Source organism: Alligator mississippiensis, chromosome 1, assembly GCF_030867095.1.
Source record: "Alligator mississippiensis isolate rAllMis1 chromosome 1, rAllMis1, whole genome shotgun sequence".
NCBI lineage: Eukaryota > Metazoa > Chordata > Crocodylia > Alligatoridae > Alligator > Alligator mississippiensis.
In genome coordinates, this window is record NC_081824.1 from 71,974,403 (window position 1) to 71,993,756 (window position 19,354).

General features: G+C 42.6%; 1 protein-coding gene across 6 annotated transcripts in view; it reads left to right on the plus strand.

Annotated features, from left to right (window-relative positions):
* Positions 1 to 19,354, plus strand: part of DOP1A (DOP1 leucine zipper like protein A) — a 107,692-nt gene that overhangs the window by 71,518 nt on the left and 16,820 nt on the right. For 5 of the 6 annotated variants that reach the window (XM_019496821.2, XM_019496824.2, XM_014600575.2 and 2 more), the window contains 11 exons: positions 934 to 1,068; positions 2,171 to 2,226; positions 4,779 to 4,883; positions 5,787 to 5,853; positions 7,296 to 7,440; positions 7,710 to 7,789; positions 9,379 to 9,488; positions 14,308 to 14,457; positions 14,873 to 14,934; positions 16,658 to 16,810; positions 18,105 to 18,241. In XM_019496821.2, the coding sequence (XP_019352366.1) occupies positions 934 to 1,068; positions 2,171 to 2,226; positions 4,779 to 4,883; positions 5,787 to 5,853; positions 7,296 to 7,440; positions 7,710 to 7,789; positions 9,379 to 9,488; positions 14,308 to 14,457; positions 14,873 to 14,934; positions 16,658 to 16,810; positions 18,105 to 18,241 (1,200 nt within the window). The remainder of the gene's footprint in view (positions 1 to 933; positions 1,069 to 2,170; positions 2,227 to 4,778; positions 4,884 to 5,786; positions 5,854 to 7,295; positions 7,441 to 7,709; positions 7,790 to 9,378; positions 9,489 to 14,307; positions 14,458 to 14,872; positions 14,935 to 16,657; positions 16,811 to 18,104; positions 18,242 to 19,354) is intronic. The other variant, XM_059731579.1, reaches the window with a different exon arrangement.

Consider the following 19,354-nt stretch of genomic DNA (forward strand, 5'->3'; position numbering starts at 1 on the left):
TTTGATCAGCCAGTTCTTTTAAAACAGTGTTGCGTGCAACTGGTTTTTAAGCAGAGGCTTGGAATAAAAGTAACACGTTAGATTAAACATCAGACCTCCTACTATGACTCAAAGCTTAAAACCAAAAATTTAAATTTATAATTTTACTTATTCTGGAAAGTTATTAGTCCATGAGTCATAACAGTAATCTGCAGTGCACAACTGCTTAGTGCAATATATTCAAACTTGGGTGTCTGAATTAAGCCACCAATATTCATATTAGGCCCCAAATTTTCAGAAGTCCTGACCACCTGCATCTCTTGTTAACTTTAAGGCTAAGCATGTACCTTTGTCTCCTCTGCATGTGCACTAATCTCAGTGAACCATATTATCCTACGTTTTTTCTACAACCATCACCGTACCTCCTTCTAGGTGTACAGTAAATAGAGCAATATGCAGGAATGCTTGGCTCATTTATATCATAACTGTGATATATAAATGACTTAGGTGAACCCTGCTAATGTGATGTACATTTCTAATCTATACTTTTAGAAGATCTTGTGAATGTGCATCTAAAGTAGAAAAGAGATATATCATACAGCATGTGCTTATGTAATTAAAGCTTTGTATGACACAGGTTATGTACTAAAGTTTGAGGTAAGCTTGTGGCTGTAACCATCACTATCACATATCCTGACTTGAATGCTTACCTGTTTGAAGGTGGGTTTTTGGTTGCAATATCTCAGTCTAGGGATTATAACTAAAACCTGACAGATTGACATCCATTGTAAGTAGTTTATATCTGGAGGTAACTTTCATGATTTTTTGTGCTCTGGGGTTGTCATGCATTTTCAATGACCCTTCTTCGCTTAGAAAGTTTTCACTTGGGAAACCTGTTACAGCAGGCAGTTTTACTAATTGTATGACAATCTGTGGCATGTTTGGGTTTTCCAGGTAATTCCTACAGCCAGTGAAGAACAACTTCTACTGGTAGAGCTAGTCCGCTCTATTAGTGTTATGAGAACTGAGACAGTTATACAAACAGTGAAAGAGGTTTTAAAGCAGCCTCCAGCCATAGCCAAGGACAAGGTATGAGAATAGTAATGCTGCTGCTGGTTTCTTTGATGCTATTTTAGAAGTTTATATTAGATGCTATAGGTATTTAATTCTTTGTGTGAAGGAACTTGCTTCTACTGTACTGTGGTTGTTCTCTAGAAGAGTCTGTCCTGGTAATACTAGTTTAACCTTCTGTGTGGAAACTCATTTCTCTCATTTTTAACGTATATTTAGTGAAAGGTCCTGAATATAGAGTGAAGTTATAAAATTAATTAAGCTTGCAAAAATAAATGCTTTCAGGTTAACAAGTCAGTTTTGCATCCATTCAGGGTCAGATACTAATTTTAAAATTCACTCTCCTACATATCCACTAGATTAGAAGTATCAACCAATACGATCCATGGGTTGCATCTGGTCTTTGCAACTGTTTCCTCAAGCATGCAGGGCTCCTGGTGGGCCTGGGAATTCAGTGGTGGGGCCTGTTACAGAATTTGAAACTACAGAGCTCTGTTGGGAACGGCCTTCGGTGGCAAGGGATGTGCAATAATTGTGCTGATACAGCACCACTTATACTGCCACTTGTCCCAACCACTGCTAGGTTCATGTTCAACCTGCAAGAAACCCCTTAGGTCTAGATCCAGCCTGCGTGAGATGAATTTGACACTCCTGCACTGGATAGATGAATTAAACAGAGCTGACTCTTCCCCCCCCATGGGTTCTAATTTTTTTTTTAGGTATTGGATGCCTTTATGCTCCCCATTCATTTCTCCTTTATTCTTCTATTTAAAAGGTTTGGCATTATGTTGATAATATAGCAGGTTGAGGAGAAACCAGATGTGGTAACTGGAGCCAGTGGATGGCATGCCATACTTCAGTCACAATGGCTGTACATAGGAGGGAGGGTATGGAATAGGTCTAGAAGCATAAAGAGTATCTTTATATAGGTATCAAAGTTTGGTGCCCAGGCTCCCATCTTAGTGCAAATTATTTAATTTGACCTCAAGTTATTCTAATAAATGTTGTTTACCATTAGAAAGTTGGGAATAGGTTCAGTATCCACCATTTTCATTGACATAGACAAAAATAACAAATTAATTTCTGTTTCTTGATGACACTGATTTTCATATCTTTCTAGAAGCATCTCTCACTGGAAGTCTGTATGCTGCAGTTTTTCTATGCCTATATTCAAAGGTAAGACAAAGAGGCCAAGGATAAATCATGGCTTTCTTCTGTGTCATCAAGCAGTAAACAAACAGACACATGCAAGATAAGGCTCATGGGGAGCATGCCAGGAATGGCAGCCTCCCCACTGTGGATGCTGAGTGAGTGCAATACCAACTAGAAAAGCTAGACATTTCTAAGTCAGTGGGACCGGATGGACTTCATCCGAGAGTGCTGAAGGAGCTGGCTGAGGTCATTGTGGAACCCCTGGCAAAGCTCTTTCAGAATTTGTGGCGCACAAGGAAAATCTCTGAGGATTGGAAGAGGGCCAACGTTGTGCCCATCTTCAAGAAGGGGAAGAGGGAGGACCCAGGCAACTATAGGCCAGTCAGCCTAATCTCTATCCCAGGGAAAATCCTGGAAAAGCTCATTAAAGAATCTGTGCGCGATACGCTTGTGGAAGGTAAGATTCTGAATGACAGCCAGCATGGCTTTGTCACGGATAGATCTTGTTTTACCAATCTCATCTCCTACGACCAGGTCTCTCGCCACCTGGACATGGGAGACAAGGTAGACATTATATACCTAAGCTTCCAAAAGGCTTTCAATCTAGTATCCCACAATATCCTTAGAAAAAACTGGAAGATTGTGGGCTCACCTACTTGATAATTCAGTGAGTGGGAAACAGGCTAAAGGGTAGGACCTAGAGAGTTCTCATGAATGGATCTGTGTTGTCCTGGTGCAAAGTGGCCAGGGGTGTCCCTCAGGGGTCTCTGCTTGGACCGGGGCTTTTCAACATCTTTATCAATGATTTGGATGGAGGAGTGAAAAGCTCGCTGGCCAAGTTCGTGGACAGCACAAAGTTATGGGGCAGTGTGGTCACGTCAGAAGATAGGTTGCAGAGACAGGTAGACCTGGACAGGGTAGAGAGTTGGGCAGACCAGAACCAGATGAAGTTTAGCACTTCCAAGTGTAAGGTGCTCCATCTGGGGGCAAACAACCCTCAACATACATACAGACTCGGTGGTGACTGCTTGACTTGCACCACAGCTGAAAGGGACCTAGGGGTTAATGATGGACCATCACATGAATATGAGCCATCAGTGCAAGGCAGTGGTCAGCAAGACAGATAACACGCATGCATCAACCGATGCATCTCGTGTAAAACTAAGGAAGTGATACTCCTGCTGTACTTGGCACTGGTGAGACCGCAGTTAAAGTACTGCATCCAGTTCCGGGCACCGCACTTCAATAAGGATGTGGAAAAACTTGAGAGGGTCCAGAAAAAAGCTAACCATATGATCAAGGACTTGCAAGGCAAGCCATACGAGGAAAGGCTGAAGAACCTGGGCCTCTTTAGTCTAAAGAAGAGAAGGTTGAGAGGGGACTTGATATAGCGGCTTACTGCTATATCAGAGGAGTGCATCAGGAGCTCAGGGAAGAACCGTTCACTAGGGCACCCCTGGGGAAGACCAGGACCAATGGATACAAGCTCTGGGAAAGCCACTTCAGGCTTAATACCAGGAAAAACTCCTTTACAGTCAGGGTGTCCAGACTGTGGAATAAACTCACTCCAGAGGTGGTGCAGTCATTCACCCTGGTGGTTTTGAAGAGACTGGGCATTCACCTCGCTGGGGTCACTTGACCCCAGTTGTCTTCCTGCCTAGAGCAGGACGCTGGACCCAATGATCTGTGAGGTACCTTCCAGCCCCTAAGAATCTATGAAAAGAGAATCTGGACATTATAAATCCTTCAAATAAATTTGCATCCTTTTGGTATAACACTATAAACTGAAAATTGTATATGTTGAGCCTGTGAATAATTATTAAAAAAAATTTTTTTTTAATTATATTAATTGTTGGAGAGAAGAGTATTTTCTCCATTCCCCAGTTGTGCCTTTACCATGTTCCTTCATCTAACTTGAGAGGCCCTACAGCTGACCACCATCCAGTTGAGGAAGGATGAATTCAGTTACTGCAAATGTCGTAGGTATTCCTCCAGTTATAGGCCAGGCAGAATATTTTTTGAATGCACTGTTCTTTTCCTTCCTTCCAGAGTCCAGTGCATTATGTCCATGGTGTACCACTTCCTCTTGGTCTGTAAATCAAGTGAGAAAAATGAGAACTAAATTTTGATCCTCTGCACAAACAGTAATTTAATTGACACATTTAGACAGGAAAGACATAATACTAAAAAGAGAACTTAGGAAATAAGGGTGTCTTTACATGTACTTTGGGGTTGCAGGGGGCCTTTTTAATTGGAGCAGCTCTAAGATCCACTCTAATTAAAGTGCCCACTGTGTCTCGTGTATTGTGTCCTATGCTTCAAAATGACAGTGGAGGAGTTTTAAAGCTTGTTCAAGCTTTAGTTAAAGCACCCCGACCATATTTTGAAGTGTGGGGTCACTGAATACATGAGCTGCAGGGGCTGCTGAAGTGCACTAGTTGGCACACTCCAGCAGACTCAGTTAATTGAGTCTGGCATGCTGTAATTACAGCACGTCAGAGCAACATCCCAGCAAGTCTACAGGCACCCTGAGAGCCTTAATGTGATTTTTTTTTCACTTTAATTTCATCTTGCAGGATACCAGTGTCCAATTTAGTGGATAGCTGGGCATCACTATTACTTCTTCTGAAGGACTCTATACAGCTTGGTCTTCCAGCACCGGGGCAGTTTCTCATACTTGGGTGAGCAGTTAATTTCATTAGAAACTATACATATAAATCATTGTAAAATAAAGTATTCGAAACTTTTGATTTAATCAATCACACAACCTAAATACTGCTTTAATCTTCTAAATGTACTAAGGGTATGGACAAATAAACAAATTATATACCAAAGGAAGGGGTTAAGATTTACCACAAGTGAGCAGTGGTAACTGGAAACAGTAATTGCTCAGTATTGTCTTCTGTCCTGAAGTAAATGAAAGCTAAACTGGGTCAACATAAATAAAATAGGGCAAAGTTTTCATAGTTAACTTCCACTTACTACACGTTCAGAGTGGACAAACAAACAGTTTCCATGAAGCAGCTGACTCAGGGTAATGATCTCCCCACCTTTTTACTCTGTATAATTTGTTCTTCTATTCGTGCCTTTTGTAAATCACGCTTATGTTGTTTTTTTGTATATATTATGTCTTTGTTTCCCATAAAATAGGAATTATAATTATCGGCATACAAATAGTTTGCTGAACATCAGAAATAAAATGTAAAATTCAGGCGTGTGTTTTCAACATCAAACCTCAGTCTTTGGAAATTGTAGTAATACTAATGTGGGATATTAAACCAGATTTGTAGTCGCTAATAAATTTGTTTTAAAAATATTGTAATTATTATGTTTTGGATATATGATAGTGTTAACAGGTACTCCATAAAATATTAAGTAAACAAGGTATAGTGCTACAAATAAAATACATATCAGACATGGAAATATGTTTTCTGGAATTTTAGCAAACTAAAGGAAACAGCTAAAATGTCACTAAATTTGTACTGTGCATATGAATCTTTCATGGATTTTGGCCTAATATTTTTAAACTGATGTTATTTTATTTTAAGATTATTGCCAGTATTTTTTCATATATTTTCTTTTAGTGTTCTAAATGAGTTTATTATGAAAAACCCCAGTCTGGAGAATAAGAAAGATCAAAGAGACCTTCAGGTGAGAAAATGTTCTTGTATAAAATTAGCATTGAAAATATAGTTCAGCAACTGGCTGTTTTAAGAGTGTAGTATAGTCTAAATGGTTCTTCCTGTTCAGCAATAAAATAGCTTTAGGCAACTGATTTTATTGTTAATGCCTTCTATTTACTTTTGCAGTTTTTTCTATTGTTTACCGTTAACTTACAAAAAAAGTGAGTGAAATAATTATTTGTTCTGTTCTCACTGTTGATATTCCTTCCTGTAAACATTTCAGATGACAGCAGATTTTTGTAACACTTTTATTTGCTACCTCATTAATAATATACAAATATACAGTGCTGTCCCACCAAATACATCTCAGAGTTTGCTAGATTCTGTGGTACCATCCCATTGCAAGGGGTTGGAGATCAGAGATTCTAGCATTTTTCAGCCACATTTTCTGCAGTCTTCCAGCCTGGAAACTGCAGAACCTTACTGGCAGAAGGAGAAGCTTAAGCACAGGATGCTTTTCAGCTGGCCAGCTTTTTTCTATGCATGGGTGGATAGGACAGGCATAATCTGAAGTATTTCACTTTGAAGTGTGTCAGTTACCCTTATTTCATCAGCTCCAGTCATTTTTTATGCAAGTTGCATTGAGTTGCAGCATAATTGTGCTGTGCATTGTCTGTCTGTTCATTTTTATTGACCTTTTAAGCTACATGCTGCAAGATAAATGTTATGACTGTCCACAGCTTCTCTCTGGCATCTCTTCTCCAGATAGAACCTTGCCCATTCCTCTTAATTTTACAGAGGAATTTTTTATTTTCCAAATTCTTATAATTTCTATTCCTGTCCTCTGGCCTTTCTGATCATCTGTCTACTTTTAAGAGTTTTAGAATCCAGTATAGAGTATTCCAAATAAAGCCAAACAATCCTATGTACAGAACGTACCTTACATGTCTTGCTTGAGGTACTCATATATAAAACACTAATCCAAGTTTGTATTTATAACAGCATTGAATCCAAAATTTATATTCAACTTACATTTTTCTCTAACTTCTGTACACTTTTGTATGACACTAATACTAATCAGCTTTCCATTCTGTGTGCAGTCAGATGTGCATATTCTTGCTGTACTTCTTAAAAGTATCTTAAGTGAATTTATTGTATATTTAAAGCTCTAGCCTACTTTCCTTAAGGTTTTTCCTATCCTTCTAACTCTGCTTAACTCCTTAAGTAGTCCATTGTTTTGATGCAAAGAACTGCACCTTGTCCTTCAAGAAATATTTGTAATTGGTAAAATATAAGGGAAGTACATAGAAAAGGCATTATGCAACTCCATTTAATATCTTTTCTTTCTTGCTACTGAACTAATGGATCTCTGTCTAGAAAACATAAATGTCTCAGAAAAGTAGAAACACCATTTTACACAAGGGTTTTTTGGAGGATTTTTTTAAGCTTTGTTTTTTTGTTTTCCTCCAGGATGTAACTCACAAAATAGTGGATGCCATTGGTGCAATTGCTGGTTCTTCCTTAGAACAGACTACTTGGCTAAGACGAAACCTAGAGGTTAAACCTTCCCCCAAGATTATGGTTGATGGAAGCAACTTGGAATCTGACGTTGAAGGTGGTTTATACGGAATTTATTCAAATAATGGATTTAATTAGTTCAATTGCCTTTATGTTACTGAAAATTATAGCTTTGCAGTGTGTGAATTTACTAAATACATTTGAACTTGTGTGGTATATTGAACTCTGTTATATGTAATGTACAGGGAAAAAGTAAATAGTCCACTTTTATGTCGTTGAAAATATTTGCTTTAAAATGCTTTTCATAGATGCTGATAGAAATAGTTTCCAAAATTAATTATTTCTTGCTGTCCCTTTTTAATTTAGATATGTTATCACCAGTTCTGGAAACTTCAAACATAACTCCATCTGTATATAGCGTCCACGCATTAACCTTACTTTCTGAGGTAAATGTTTTCCAGTGTACTAAATCCTGAAATATTGGTACTGTATTACAAAAGGACCTATAGCATTTAGAAACATGCACCTAAATGTGAAACTTACCTTGCAGAAATGCTAATTAATACATCTGGTGGAAAAAAATGTGAAATGTACATATAATGTGAGAGGTGAACCTCGTTTATTTATTAAGTGGGTTGTTATAATGCCCAAAAACCTGAACCAATCTCACTGTTCTGAAAAAATACAGGGGCCAGGTGATCAGAAAGCTCTTTGGTTCAGGGATGGTGCCTACTGACAGATGCCTAAAGGAGACCTGATTACCTGCCATGATCTTCACTTGCATGCTTGTGTTAATTTGTAGCAGTTTGTGATGGGCATTTTAGCTGATTTTTTTTTTTTTTCCCCTTCCACAAATGCAAGTAAAATAAAGTAAGATGACTGTAGCCATTGCCTGGGTGTCATGTGCTTCAGTGTTGATCTTTGTAGCTCCTGACATGTTATAAGGTTCGGTGTCTTGGATCAGGGTTTTTTGGAGTATATGAGGTAAGGGACATGGGTGTTTGGTATGTAGACATATCATTCATGAGTTTCTAGCAATATTTTGCTGTTTTGTAAGACGTATAATATAATATAGGGAAGTACAATTTCTAAGTGGACAGAGGCTGCAACAGTGAGGGCCATTCAGATGTCCCTGCCACCCCCCGCCCCTGCTACTTCTCCCCTTGCTGCGGCACTGCACATCTGTGCAGACCTCTTTCCTCACCATTGCACCATGTGCCCTCATGCTCCCTGCTTCCCTGCTGTTGCACCACAAGCCTGTGCAGGCTCCTTCCCCCCTCTCTGCCGTGCTGCACTGCACACCTACACAGGCACCCCTCTCCCCAGCTGCTGCACCACATGCCCCAAACTCAGCCTCCACTTCCCTGCCACCCCCCACACTTCCCCATCTCCTGGGGCAGGAGCAAGAAACAGCAGCTGGAGAAGGGAGGGGGACCCCAGAGGCCTTGATTGCTATCACAACCCAAGGGATTGGGGGAACAGTGGCCATAATATAACCCCTTGTGAGCTGCATATGACCCTCAGGCAACCAGCTGGACAGCCCTGGAGTAATATGTAGTCTTGGCTAAGAGTTCATGGGTTTTATTAATTTATTTTTAAATATGTAATAAATATTTATCATTTGGGTTTTTGAACCTGTATATTTTATGGGATATAATCACCTCAGTTTTAAATATGAATGAATGCTTGTATAGTTCATGCTATTTTTATCTGTTTGGGCAAACATGCTACTGAACGTGGAGACTTGCCCTATAAACTGCTCTTCTTTGGCAAGAAACTATACAAAAGCTTTCTGTGCTGCACTGTATGCATAGATTAAGTTGTAGGATGAACACACACCAAATTCACTTTATTAAAGAGAATGTACAAAGAGATTATTTCTTATTTCCTATGGTAATTATTCATCATAGATGGGATTTGGAGCACTATTTTATTGATAGACATATTACATGAAAGCTGCTGTATAAATAAATCTTGTGTTGGGAGTCACACTTTGGTAAAACTAAGTGTTCTTTCTTTTTTTTTTCCTTCCTAGGTTCTGGCTCATCTTTTGGATATGGTTTTCTACAGTGATGAGAAAGAGAGAGTTATTCCTTTACTTGTAAATATAATGCATTATGTGGTACCCTACCTCCGCAATCACAGGTATCATTACAATTTTGAAGAACCGGGTCTCTAAAGCCTACTGGAATTTGCTGGATGTGTGACATTTCAGTCACATCAGGCTCCCTATGCCATTGCACTTTGCAGACAGAAATTTCCCAGCAGAAAAAGGAGTGTGCCTGACTGTCTGACTCCTGTAGACTATAAGCCTTGAGCTCTTTAAGGATATGATAGTACAGGGTTATTTGTATTTGCTTGACAGTTATCAGACTAAGAGAAGAACAGGCAAAGTAATGCTCAGGCTAGAGAATGTCACAAGGTGTGAACCAGTTTAGAAAAATCAAGCAAGCTGGATTGAAAAACCTAGGGTAGAAGTTACAAGGTACGTGTAGTGGTTTGATGTCGGATAAGGCTAACTTTTGACGAGATAAAGAATATATATAAGAATTGGCATATGAATGATAGCTATAGTAGTACCCATTAAGAATGCATTTACCTTATTTACTCAAGTAGGTTACCCTGAATATAAGACAACACCACATAATTAGATTCTATAAATGGAAAATGTATAAATTTGTTATAGTTCTCCAGGTATAGAATTTACTCCCACTGCTACAGCAGAGAAAATAAAACTGGAAGGTCAGGTGGCCCCCTTCCTCTCCCCCACAACTTATTCGCCTTGCAGCCGCTCCCCTCTCCCCCTCCGCCCCCCTTAGTGTCAGATCCTGCTCTCCATGAGCGCATGGAACTGAGGGGCAAGTTTTGAAAACGCTGACTTTGAAATAAACAGACCTGTTATAATTTGCATATAGGTGAATTATTACAGGTACCCATAGACTTTGTTCATTCAGAATTGAAGCATTTTATCTTTTTTGAAACTGGTGCAAGCTTTAGCCCAGGTGCTCCATAAACACACTTTCAAGTAGCACTTTGGTTTGTACTTAGTATGTACTTCTATGTTGTACATACTATGCATAATATTAGTTCAAAGCTACAAGGCTCATGATTTTCCATTGGGCTGGATCCCAGACAGTCAACAGCATTTCAAGCCATGGTGACTGCATAGCTCAGCACTGCTCAGTGTGTGTGTACTCCAAATACCCTCCACAAGAGACCAATGTGCTAATTAGCCCCCCACTCATGACACTGGAACCAGGTGTTCTTGTCATTAATCCTGGGACCCTCCAGAAATCTATATGCAGACAAGGCAACCTGGTTTGACTCCATCTTCTGGAGGGCAGAGCCACACTAATCATTTGCAACAAGCTGAGAGAGGGGATGGCAGAGGGATTCATGGTGAACTGTTTGGGGCCCCATTTGGCAATGTTTGCCAGACATGGCCTGTAAAGAAACAGGAATGATTGGAACTGGAAAAGAAAGCCACAGCTCAGTTGTGGGAGTGAAGAGGAAGTCAAAACGTATGCAGTGTAGTGGCTCACTATGACTTAAAAAAGAGTCAGGGCCTGGGGGGGACGGGACTGTGCTCAATGGGCACTACTACAGAATTTATTCACGTGGGCTGTGCTGTTCTGTCCTTGTTGTAGGAAGGTCCATAGGTATGTTTGTGCAATATGGGCTATGTGTTTTGTAGTCGTGTTCAATGCTGGCTACATTTAATCAACTTAAAGTTGGTTTCCGTTACTGAGCACATGCTGGTTTTGACAGCAGTTTTATGATACAGGTACTCCTCATTTAATGACCGCGCGGACTTACGACCAGCTCTCCGAGCAGGAGGTCATTAAGTGAGGAGTACCTGTATTGTGGAAACAGCGCACCGCAGGTTCAGCACCACGGGGCAGACAGCTCCCGCGCTCACGGCCCGGCTCCTCGCTTATCGACCAATTCGCTTAACGACTGAGTCGCAGGAACGGAACTCGGTCATTAAGTGAGGAGTACCTGTATACTAGCCAAATGCCTGTCAAAAATGATGGTGGGGAGGGCAGCTGGGGACAGCAGCCTGCATCTGGCCCTGCCCCTGCAATGTTTGAGGCCAGGCCCACTCTCCCTCTCCCACCCCACTGCTTTAGGGCTGTGCTGCCTCCCCGACCTTCATCTGCTGGCACCGCCCTCTAGTCCACTTCGCCACAGCCTGCAATACCAGGGGTCCTGGCCAGTGGCGCTGGAATTCCCCCCCCATCCTCTCCATTATTGCAGCCTGTTGGGAGCAGGGGGGACGGGGCCAGCACTGCTGGCCTTGCATCCGCTTCATCGCTGCCTGCAGGGTCAGGGGGCTAGTGCCAGCGGTGCTGGTAACAGTGGGGGGCAGGGCCAGTGCCACTGGCCCATCTGCTCTGTTGCCTGCTGGGAGAGGTGGGGGTAGAGGCCTGGGGCCAGGCTCACTCCCTCCACCTTCGCCCCCACCGCTTCAGGGCTGGGGCCCACTCCCCCCACCCCTACCCGGGGGGCCGGCAGGAACAGAGCCCAGTGTCCGGCCCTGCACCCCGCTCTCCTTGTCTGCCCCCCACCCCCCAATGTGGGCCCGACCCTGTTTCCCCCCAGCAGTTTGGGTTCAGGGCTGCTTCCCTGTCCCACATCTCGCCATGGCGGCCCCAACCCCCCGTTCCTGTCCCTTGTACCACCACCACCACCGCCTCCTCCAGAGCAGAGGAGGGGTGCTCCCTTTTCCCCCACTGTGTGGCAGGCCGGGCCTGGCCCCCAACGCTCCCTGTCATCATTGCAGGGCCCAGTGCACCCCCCCCATACCCTCCATTTTGGGACCAGACTGGGCCCAGCACCCTCCCCGCCACCACTGTGGGGCCAGCGCCAGACAAGCCCCCCCCCCCCCCCCCCCCACTATCCCCGCCACCATTTCGGAGCCAAACCAAGTCGCTCCCCACCACCTCCATTTCGGAGCTGGGCTGAGCCTGGTGCGCCCCCCTCATCATCCCTGCATTGGGAGGGAGCAGCGCAGAGAGCAGAGGGGGGTGCTGTCCTCGCCTTCTCCCCACGGTGTCTCAACCCTGCTCCCTCCCTCCCCCCCCGACACCGCCACTGCCACCTCCAAGGAGCAAGGGCCTGTCTGCTCCATTACCACTGCCTCTAGGGAGTAGGAGAGTAGGGCAGCGGAGATGAGGGGCCCCCCACTCTGTCCACTGTGTCCCCACTGTCATGGCGGTGCTACACCACACCACCACCTCCTGTCCTAACTCTGTACTCGCACTCTTATTGGTTGGTTGTTTCTGTCAGCCAGTCAGAGTGCAAATAAAGTGTGGTGGGCAGACAGACAGGTGGGAGCAGGTGTGCCGCGGCAGTGGGGGAAGGGGAGTAGCGGGCCCAGGCCTGACGTGGGAGAGGGGAGCAGGCCCAACGCAGCGGTTGGGGGGATGCAGCAGTGGTTGGGGGAGGGGAGGAGCAGGCCTCCTCCCTGCCTTCGGCCTGGGCCCACCTCTCCCCCAGCCCCCGCATCAGCCCTGAGCCCACTCCTCCTGTCCCCCCACCGCCACTGGGTTGGACTAGGCCTGCTGCTCCCCCACCCTCTCCTCCGCTGCCACGGCCCGGCTTCTCCACACCCTCGGGCCCAGTCCACCCCTGCATTGGGCCCAGGCCCACTCCTCTCCCTGCAGCTGCAGCAGGGAGGTGGGGAAAGGGCCCAGATCCCGAACAGCAGGAGGGAAGGGGGGAGCCAGCCTGAATGGGGCGGAAGGGGGGCGTGGGGACAGGGAGCATGGGACTCCAACCCCACCCCCCCCGACATTTTTGACGGGCAGTTGGCTAGTACTGTATATAATGAAATTTCCTTGTATGTGACTATGTGAATGTAAGCCAAGGAGGTTTTTTTCCCCATGCTGATTGGGGAAAAATTTTTTGTCTTATATTCAAGCAAATATATGGTATATATATTTTTACTTTATTTATTAAGCTTTTTAGTAAGCAATAGAGTGAAAAAAAACAGGTCTACTTTGGGATTTTTGCTGTTTAACCTAGAATTGCAGTTCTTGCTGAACTGCCTACTTTAAATGCACTTTGTTAGCACTTTTGAAACCTAGGTAAGAAGGACCTTTCCCTAACAAGTTAGCCAACTGTTAGAGGTTTTTCAGACTTTAAGCCTGAAATTTAAGATTAAATGGCTTTCAGACATTGATAAGATTGTCATGCCCTTAGATAAATATATATTTTATAAATTTTAATAATTTGCTTTATATGCCTTATCTCTACTGTTTAGTGTTGATGTCTTTTCTGTATTGTGTTATGGAATTTGATATTAAAAAAATGGATATTCTTATGCTGTGAGTATTCAGTTTTGATAGAACCAGCTCTTCAACCTTGGTTGGTTCCCAGAATCCATCTGAGGGAGAACAGTCCCTTCAACAAATCATTTGAAATAAATAGGTTGAGCTGTGAGCCAGCAGGTCAGATCTCATCTTTCTGGCTGCTGTTTTTATGTCCATGCATTTCACAGCCCTTCTTGATCAGGGCCTCATACCCCAGCTTCCAAAGATACTGAAGTATTAGCTGCCATCCTTGACAAATACTTTATAGGCACTTCAGACATAGTTTGGAATAGAATCCAAGTCTCAGATAAGGCAGCCCCAAGTCTTCTTCACTTAACCATATTGTGCTCTGAAGCAAATCTGATGTGTGCTTTGGGTCTGTCTAACCACAATCCTGCATTCCCATCTCAGAGACATGAATAAAATTCAGGATCCTAGCACAAATCTTTCACAGTTTTTCAAACTCTGGTTGCTAAAGAGTATGGTTAACCAGTATGGTTAAACAAAAGGTAGGTAGTGGTTCTGTAGCATGTCTGACAGTGATTTTTATTTGATATTTTAAAACTTTAGCAGCAGTTTGCACAAGTGTTCATAACTTCTGTTAAGCAGTGATTTAAATGATTTCATGTTGAATTGCTTTCTCCTTCCAGTGCTCATAATGCATCTAGCTATCGAGCTTGTGTTCAGTTGCTGAGCAGTCTTAGTGGGTATCAGTATACAAGGAGAGCATGGAAAAAAGAAGCATTTGATCTTTTCATGGATTCCAGCTTCTTCCAAATGGATGCTTCTTGTGTTAATCAGTAAGAGTTTTTCTAGCTTGTATGTCATGATATGTTTGGCTTGTAGTTTTACATGTAGTATGCCCGCTTTTCCAAAAAAATTATGCTGTTCACGGGGGCATACAAATTATGATGTAACAACTTGCATGGTCACATGAAAAAAATCATATACTCGAGCTTTATCTATATGCATAAATTGAGTACATGTTAATGTATTTATCATTGGCATGAATAAGAGAGAATACTGAAAATTGCATATTGCAGTTAGTTTACACATGCAAATTTGTGTGTATATATGTATAGATGTAGGTCAGGTTGGGGCCATTAGGAAACTTGGCGCTGTATATATTTTGCAATTTACTTAAGAGAAGAAAACTCTTCTGATAAAAATTAAAATGGCATCCTTTTCTAATGACCTACAATCATTGCCTTTTAGTTGGAGAGCAATTATGGATAATTTGATGACCCATGACAAAACCACATTCAGAGATTTGATGAGTGAGTATTGGCTCCTGCTGTAGATATATGTTTTGTTACTCTTCAAAGCACTCTGCAGGATAACTTATTAATATAATGGATGGTAGGATTTACCTGAGAGACTGAAAAATCCTAACATTGTTAGTTCACTTCAGAAATCCCAGAAAAGAGATATTTGTAAATTGTTCGACTTAAATGTATTTAACTGTTTTAATTTAATTTTTATTAAGCTACTGGTATCTGGGAGAATAGGCAACATGTACATCTCTACATACTAGAACATAGCTCCTACTAAATAAATGTGCTTATACCTACCTACACCACCAGTGAATTTCACACTCTACATGAAAATGTTTAACAAGAAAATACTTTTTCAAATCTTAAAATGTCTTTAGTTGTGCTCTGCCATAAGGAGAAAGAGGATTCTAGATTAATTGCAGAATCATTTTTTTTATAAACAATGTATTTAAACAATGCATAATAACACTGCTACACCTAGATGTGCTCCAGTAAACCGAGAGCAGACTTTGGCCCAACGTGTAAAAGAAAAAGAGAAAAAAAGTAAAGGCCATTGGAAGTTTTCATTTAATACATGTTTGTTACAAATATACGTAGTTAAGCTGTATCTCAGGGGTGGACAAAATACAGCCTGCAGGCCAGATGCGGCCTGCCAGGCCATTCTGTCTGGCCTGCGGGGCCCCTAAAAAAATTAGAAAATTAATATTAATCTGCTCGTGGCTGCCTGTCAAAGATGACATGAGTCAGGGGCAGTAGGAGCCAGGGGGAGCTACCAGGAGCCAACAAAAGGCCAGCTGGGCCCCAGCCCCCAACTGGAAGCCTCTGCCTGCCCCGACTTTCACTGCTTCCCTGCACGCCTGCTCCAGCACCATGTGGCCCCAGGCTGCATCGCTGGACTATGGGAGCACAGGGCCACACCAGTATTCCAGGGCCAGTAGTGGGAGGGTATATGTGTGTGTGTGCGCATAGGGCGAGTCCCACAAGCACACCTTGCCATACACGCAGATCCCTACCCCAACATACCCTCACACACCCCAGTCACCCCCACACACAGGCCCCCACAAACCCCATACCTACCCACACTACATATCCACACACACTCGCATGCTCCCTCACCCCACACCTTTCCCCCCACAAAACCCTCACACACACCCACAGCCCCCCGCAAACCTATACCCACCCACCCAAACCCCCCCACAGTATACAAGAGTAAGACTTCATTTTAAGCTATTGTGCAGTCATCTCTCTGTACACTACACAAATGCACATAAATCAGGACAAAAATATTTTTTAAAATCAAATTAATGAATATTGTAGCTGTTTGATTTTTAGCATATAATTTGGTATTTTTCTGGTTCTGGCAAAACCCCTTGCTGAAAGGACTACTCCTGGGGGGCAAGGAGAGGGACTTCTGGTGGCAAAGGTTGGGGGTTAAGGGGAGGGGCTTCCAGTCCTAAGATGGTGACCAGGGGACAGGGCACCTGTCAGGGGGTGGGGCTACCCATGTGGTCCTCGACAGCTTGCCAAAACTCGGTAAGCAGCCCTCCACCCAAAATAATTATCTGTCCCTGCTGTATCTGATAGAGAGGTATCAATTACAGCAGAGACCCATAGAAACTGTTGTCCTAACTTCAGATTACATTCCTGCAATAAAATATCAGTTAGTCATACTTTAATGTTACTATTAAGTAGCTTGTCCCAAGACACTATTTGTTTTCTCTTTTAGCACGAGTGGCTGTGGCTCAGAGCAGTTCACTCAATCTGTTTGCTAATCGGGATGCAGAGCTGGAACAGCGAGCAATGCTCCTAAAGAGATTGGCCTTCGCCATTTTTAGCAGCGAAGTAGACCAGTACCAGAAGTACCTTCCAGATATACAAGGTAAGTAGAAATTCATTGTTCACTATTCTTTTTAAATAAAATGGATTGTTGTTGAGAAATTTTCTTATAAAATTTGTGGTCTCTGTGGTGATGTAACGTCAGCCATCTGGCTTTGGAATCTGTGGGCCAGATTTTATTGAAATCAGCGACAAAATTCTATGAATTTCAGTGGGAGCAGTGTTAGGTCTTTAAATTATATTAACACACATGAGCTTTCTCGTTGCCAGCTGACTTCAAGCTGGATCATGTCACAAATCTATCATCCTACCATTTTGTCAGTGTCCATGGACAGGCTGGTTTGCATAGGGGATTTATATGCACACGTTTTATCTTACTCTACTTCAGGAAGGGAGGTATGCTAGGTTTAGAGAGAAATATTTTAGGTTCTAAAAATTCCTGTAGTTGTTTATTTTGCACTTCTGTCAGTCTGACTAATACCGCATGTTCTGACATATAGCATGCCCCAAAATAAAATACACACCTCTGTTTTTAAAAGCAGAATGAAGAGAAAAAATATTTTTCCAGAGTTACGGCTGCAGAGCTGATGCATGCTTCCTTTTCTACTTAACTAAAAGTTAAAACTTTAACTGCTCCTAAAGACTGTACTCCATAAGTGGATCTATGATTTTGAAAAGAGGTAGAGTCTCCAGGGCTGTCAAATAGGAGGAGAGAGACCAGGAGCAGCTAGCAGACAACAAAATTACCCTAAAAAAGGTTACCTTGATTAATTGAAAATCAAGACTATTATAAAGGGAAATTATAGTTAACATTTTTTGCCACAGTGAATGACGAGAAGTCATTAAGTCAATTGGCACCCTCAATTGACACAAGGCTAGTACTGCTGCACTGAGGAGTAGAAATCAAAGCAAAGTGTTTCTCTTTTGGGCAGAAAACAACCTCCCCGCTTCAAACATGCACCCAATTTGGGGGTGCTGACTTCTGGGGAAAATGTGTGTGAAGTATGCAAGTAAATGTAATTGTTATCTCTTCCTGCTGACTTATTGGTAGGAATGGGACGTTCTTGATTTTGCTCTAACATAGTTCAAACTGCTAGGACAAACTGCTATTTTGTTCATAGGCATGATGTCTTGGTTCTTCCTTCAGTTCTGTAGTTCGGTGATTATAATTTTCTTGGTCTGATTGTTCCATGATTTGTTTTGTTTTCCGGGTTTTTTTGGAAGGTCCCTTCTCTATTCAAATACATTTAAAGCTAATGAGAAGAAACTGAAGAAAAGATTAAACAATAACCAGAAGTATTCTGAATTGAGCAATCTCTGTTGACTTTGTGTTTCAGAAAGGCTGGTGGAAAGTCTCCGTTTGCCACAGGTGCCCACTCTTCATTCCCAAGTATTCCTGTTTTTCAGAGTATTGCTTTTAAGAATGTCTCCGCAGCACCTTACCTCACTTTGGCCTACTATGATCACTGAGCTGGTGAGTTGCAGTTAGCATTCATGATTTGGAAAATTTGTGTTGTAAAGTTTAAAAAATATCAAACAAGTCCTGAACATCTTAGCTGGTCTCATTGAAGGCAACTATAGTCACATTATGTATATTGGATGTACAGTGGACATGACCTGAACTGAATGCTGACTTGTTTGCACACGCTAGATTATAATTTGTGTTCCTGAATCAAATGAAATGTCTGTATGGTTTATGCCAGTGGGAGCTAACTTTTTTGGCAGGCATGCCACAGATTAGCCCTGTGCCTTCCCTGAGTGCTACTCTGATCCCCTTCTTCTGCCTGATCAGCTGCTCTCCTGGGGGCTGGCATGGTACAGGTGCTAAGGTGAGTGATTCAAGGCCATAGCAGAAGCCTTCACTGTGCAGCCCTGTCAGATTCTGACGAATATGCGAATTCTGCTAAATACCTTGTCACAAGGACACGGTAAGGAAGGAGGTGCTCTCTCTTCTACCTCTTGCTCCCTGCCCTATCTGCTGCTCTACTTTCTATTTCCTGCCCCATCTGTCACTATGCTGCCTGGTCTGCCATGCATATAGATAGTCTGTGCCAGTGGGGGCACATATGCTGCAGATTGACGATCCTTGGTTTATGCTATCAGTTAAGTTATACAGAAAATATTTTTTTCCTAGAAAATTGCAGTCTCTGTCCCTTCCCATCTGTCTCCTGGAGGAAGTTTCGTCATTCCTTCCCTGCTCCTAATTACCAGTTCAATTCCTGCCAAAGAAGCTTGCTTCCCCCTCCCAGCATGTCTGCTCCTCACTACTCTCACTTGTTTCTTTCCTGCTGTTACTGATTAAGCCCTTTTCCTCCTGTGATGATGACATCAAGATCCAAGTCTTGTTATTTTGGTGATCAGTGGTGATTCACAGCACTTTACAGGTGAAGTTTTGTAATTAGATAAATGCAAGGTGTAAGGAATGGCCTTGGTCTTTACCCTTTGTGTCACTCTAGTAGGCTAGAAGGCTGCTTTTAAGCTGCTGTCCACAGTTTCTTATACAGGAAATCCCCAGACACACTGGCTCCCATAAAGAAAGTATTATGGGATTGGAAGTGGGAGATGGCCAGAACACTTTATTCTATAC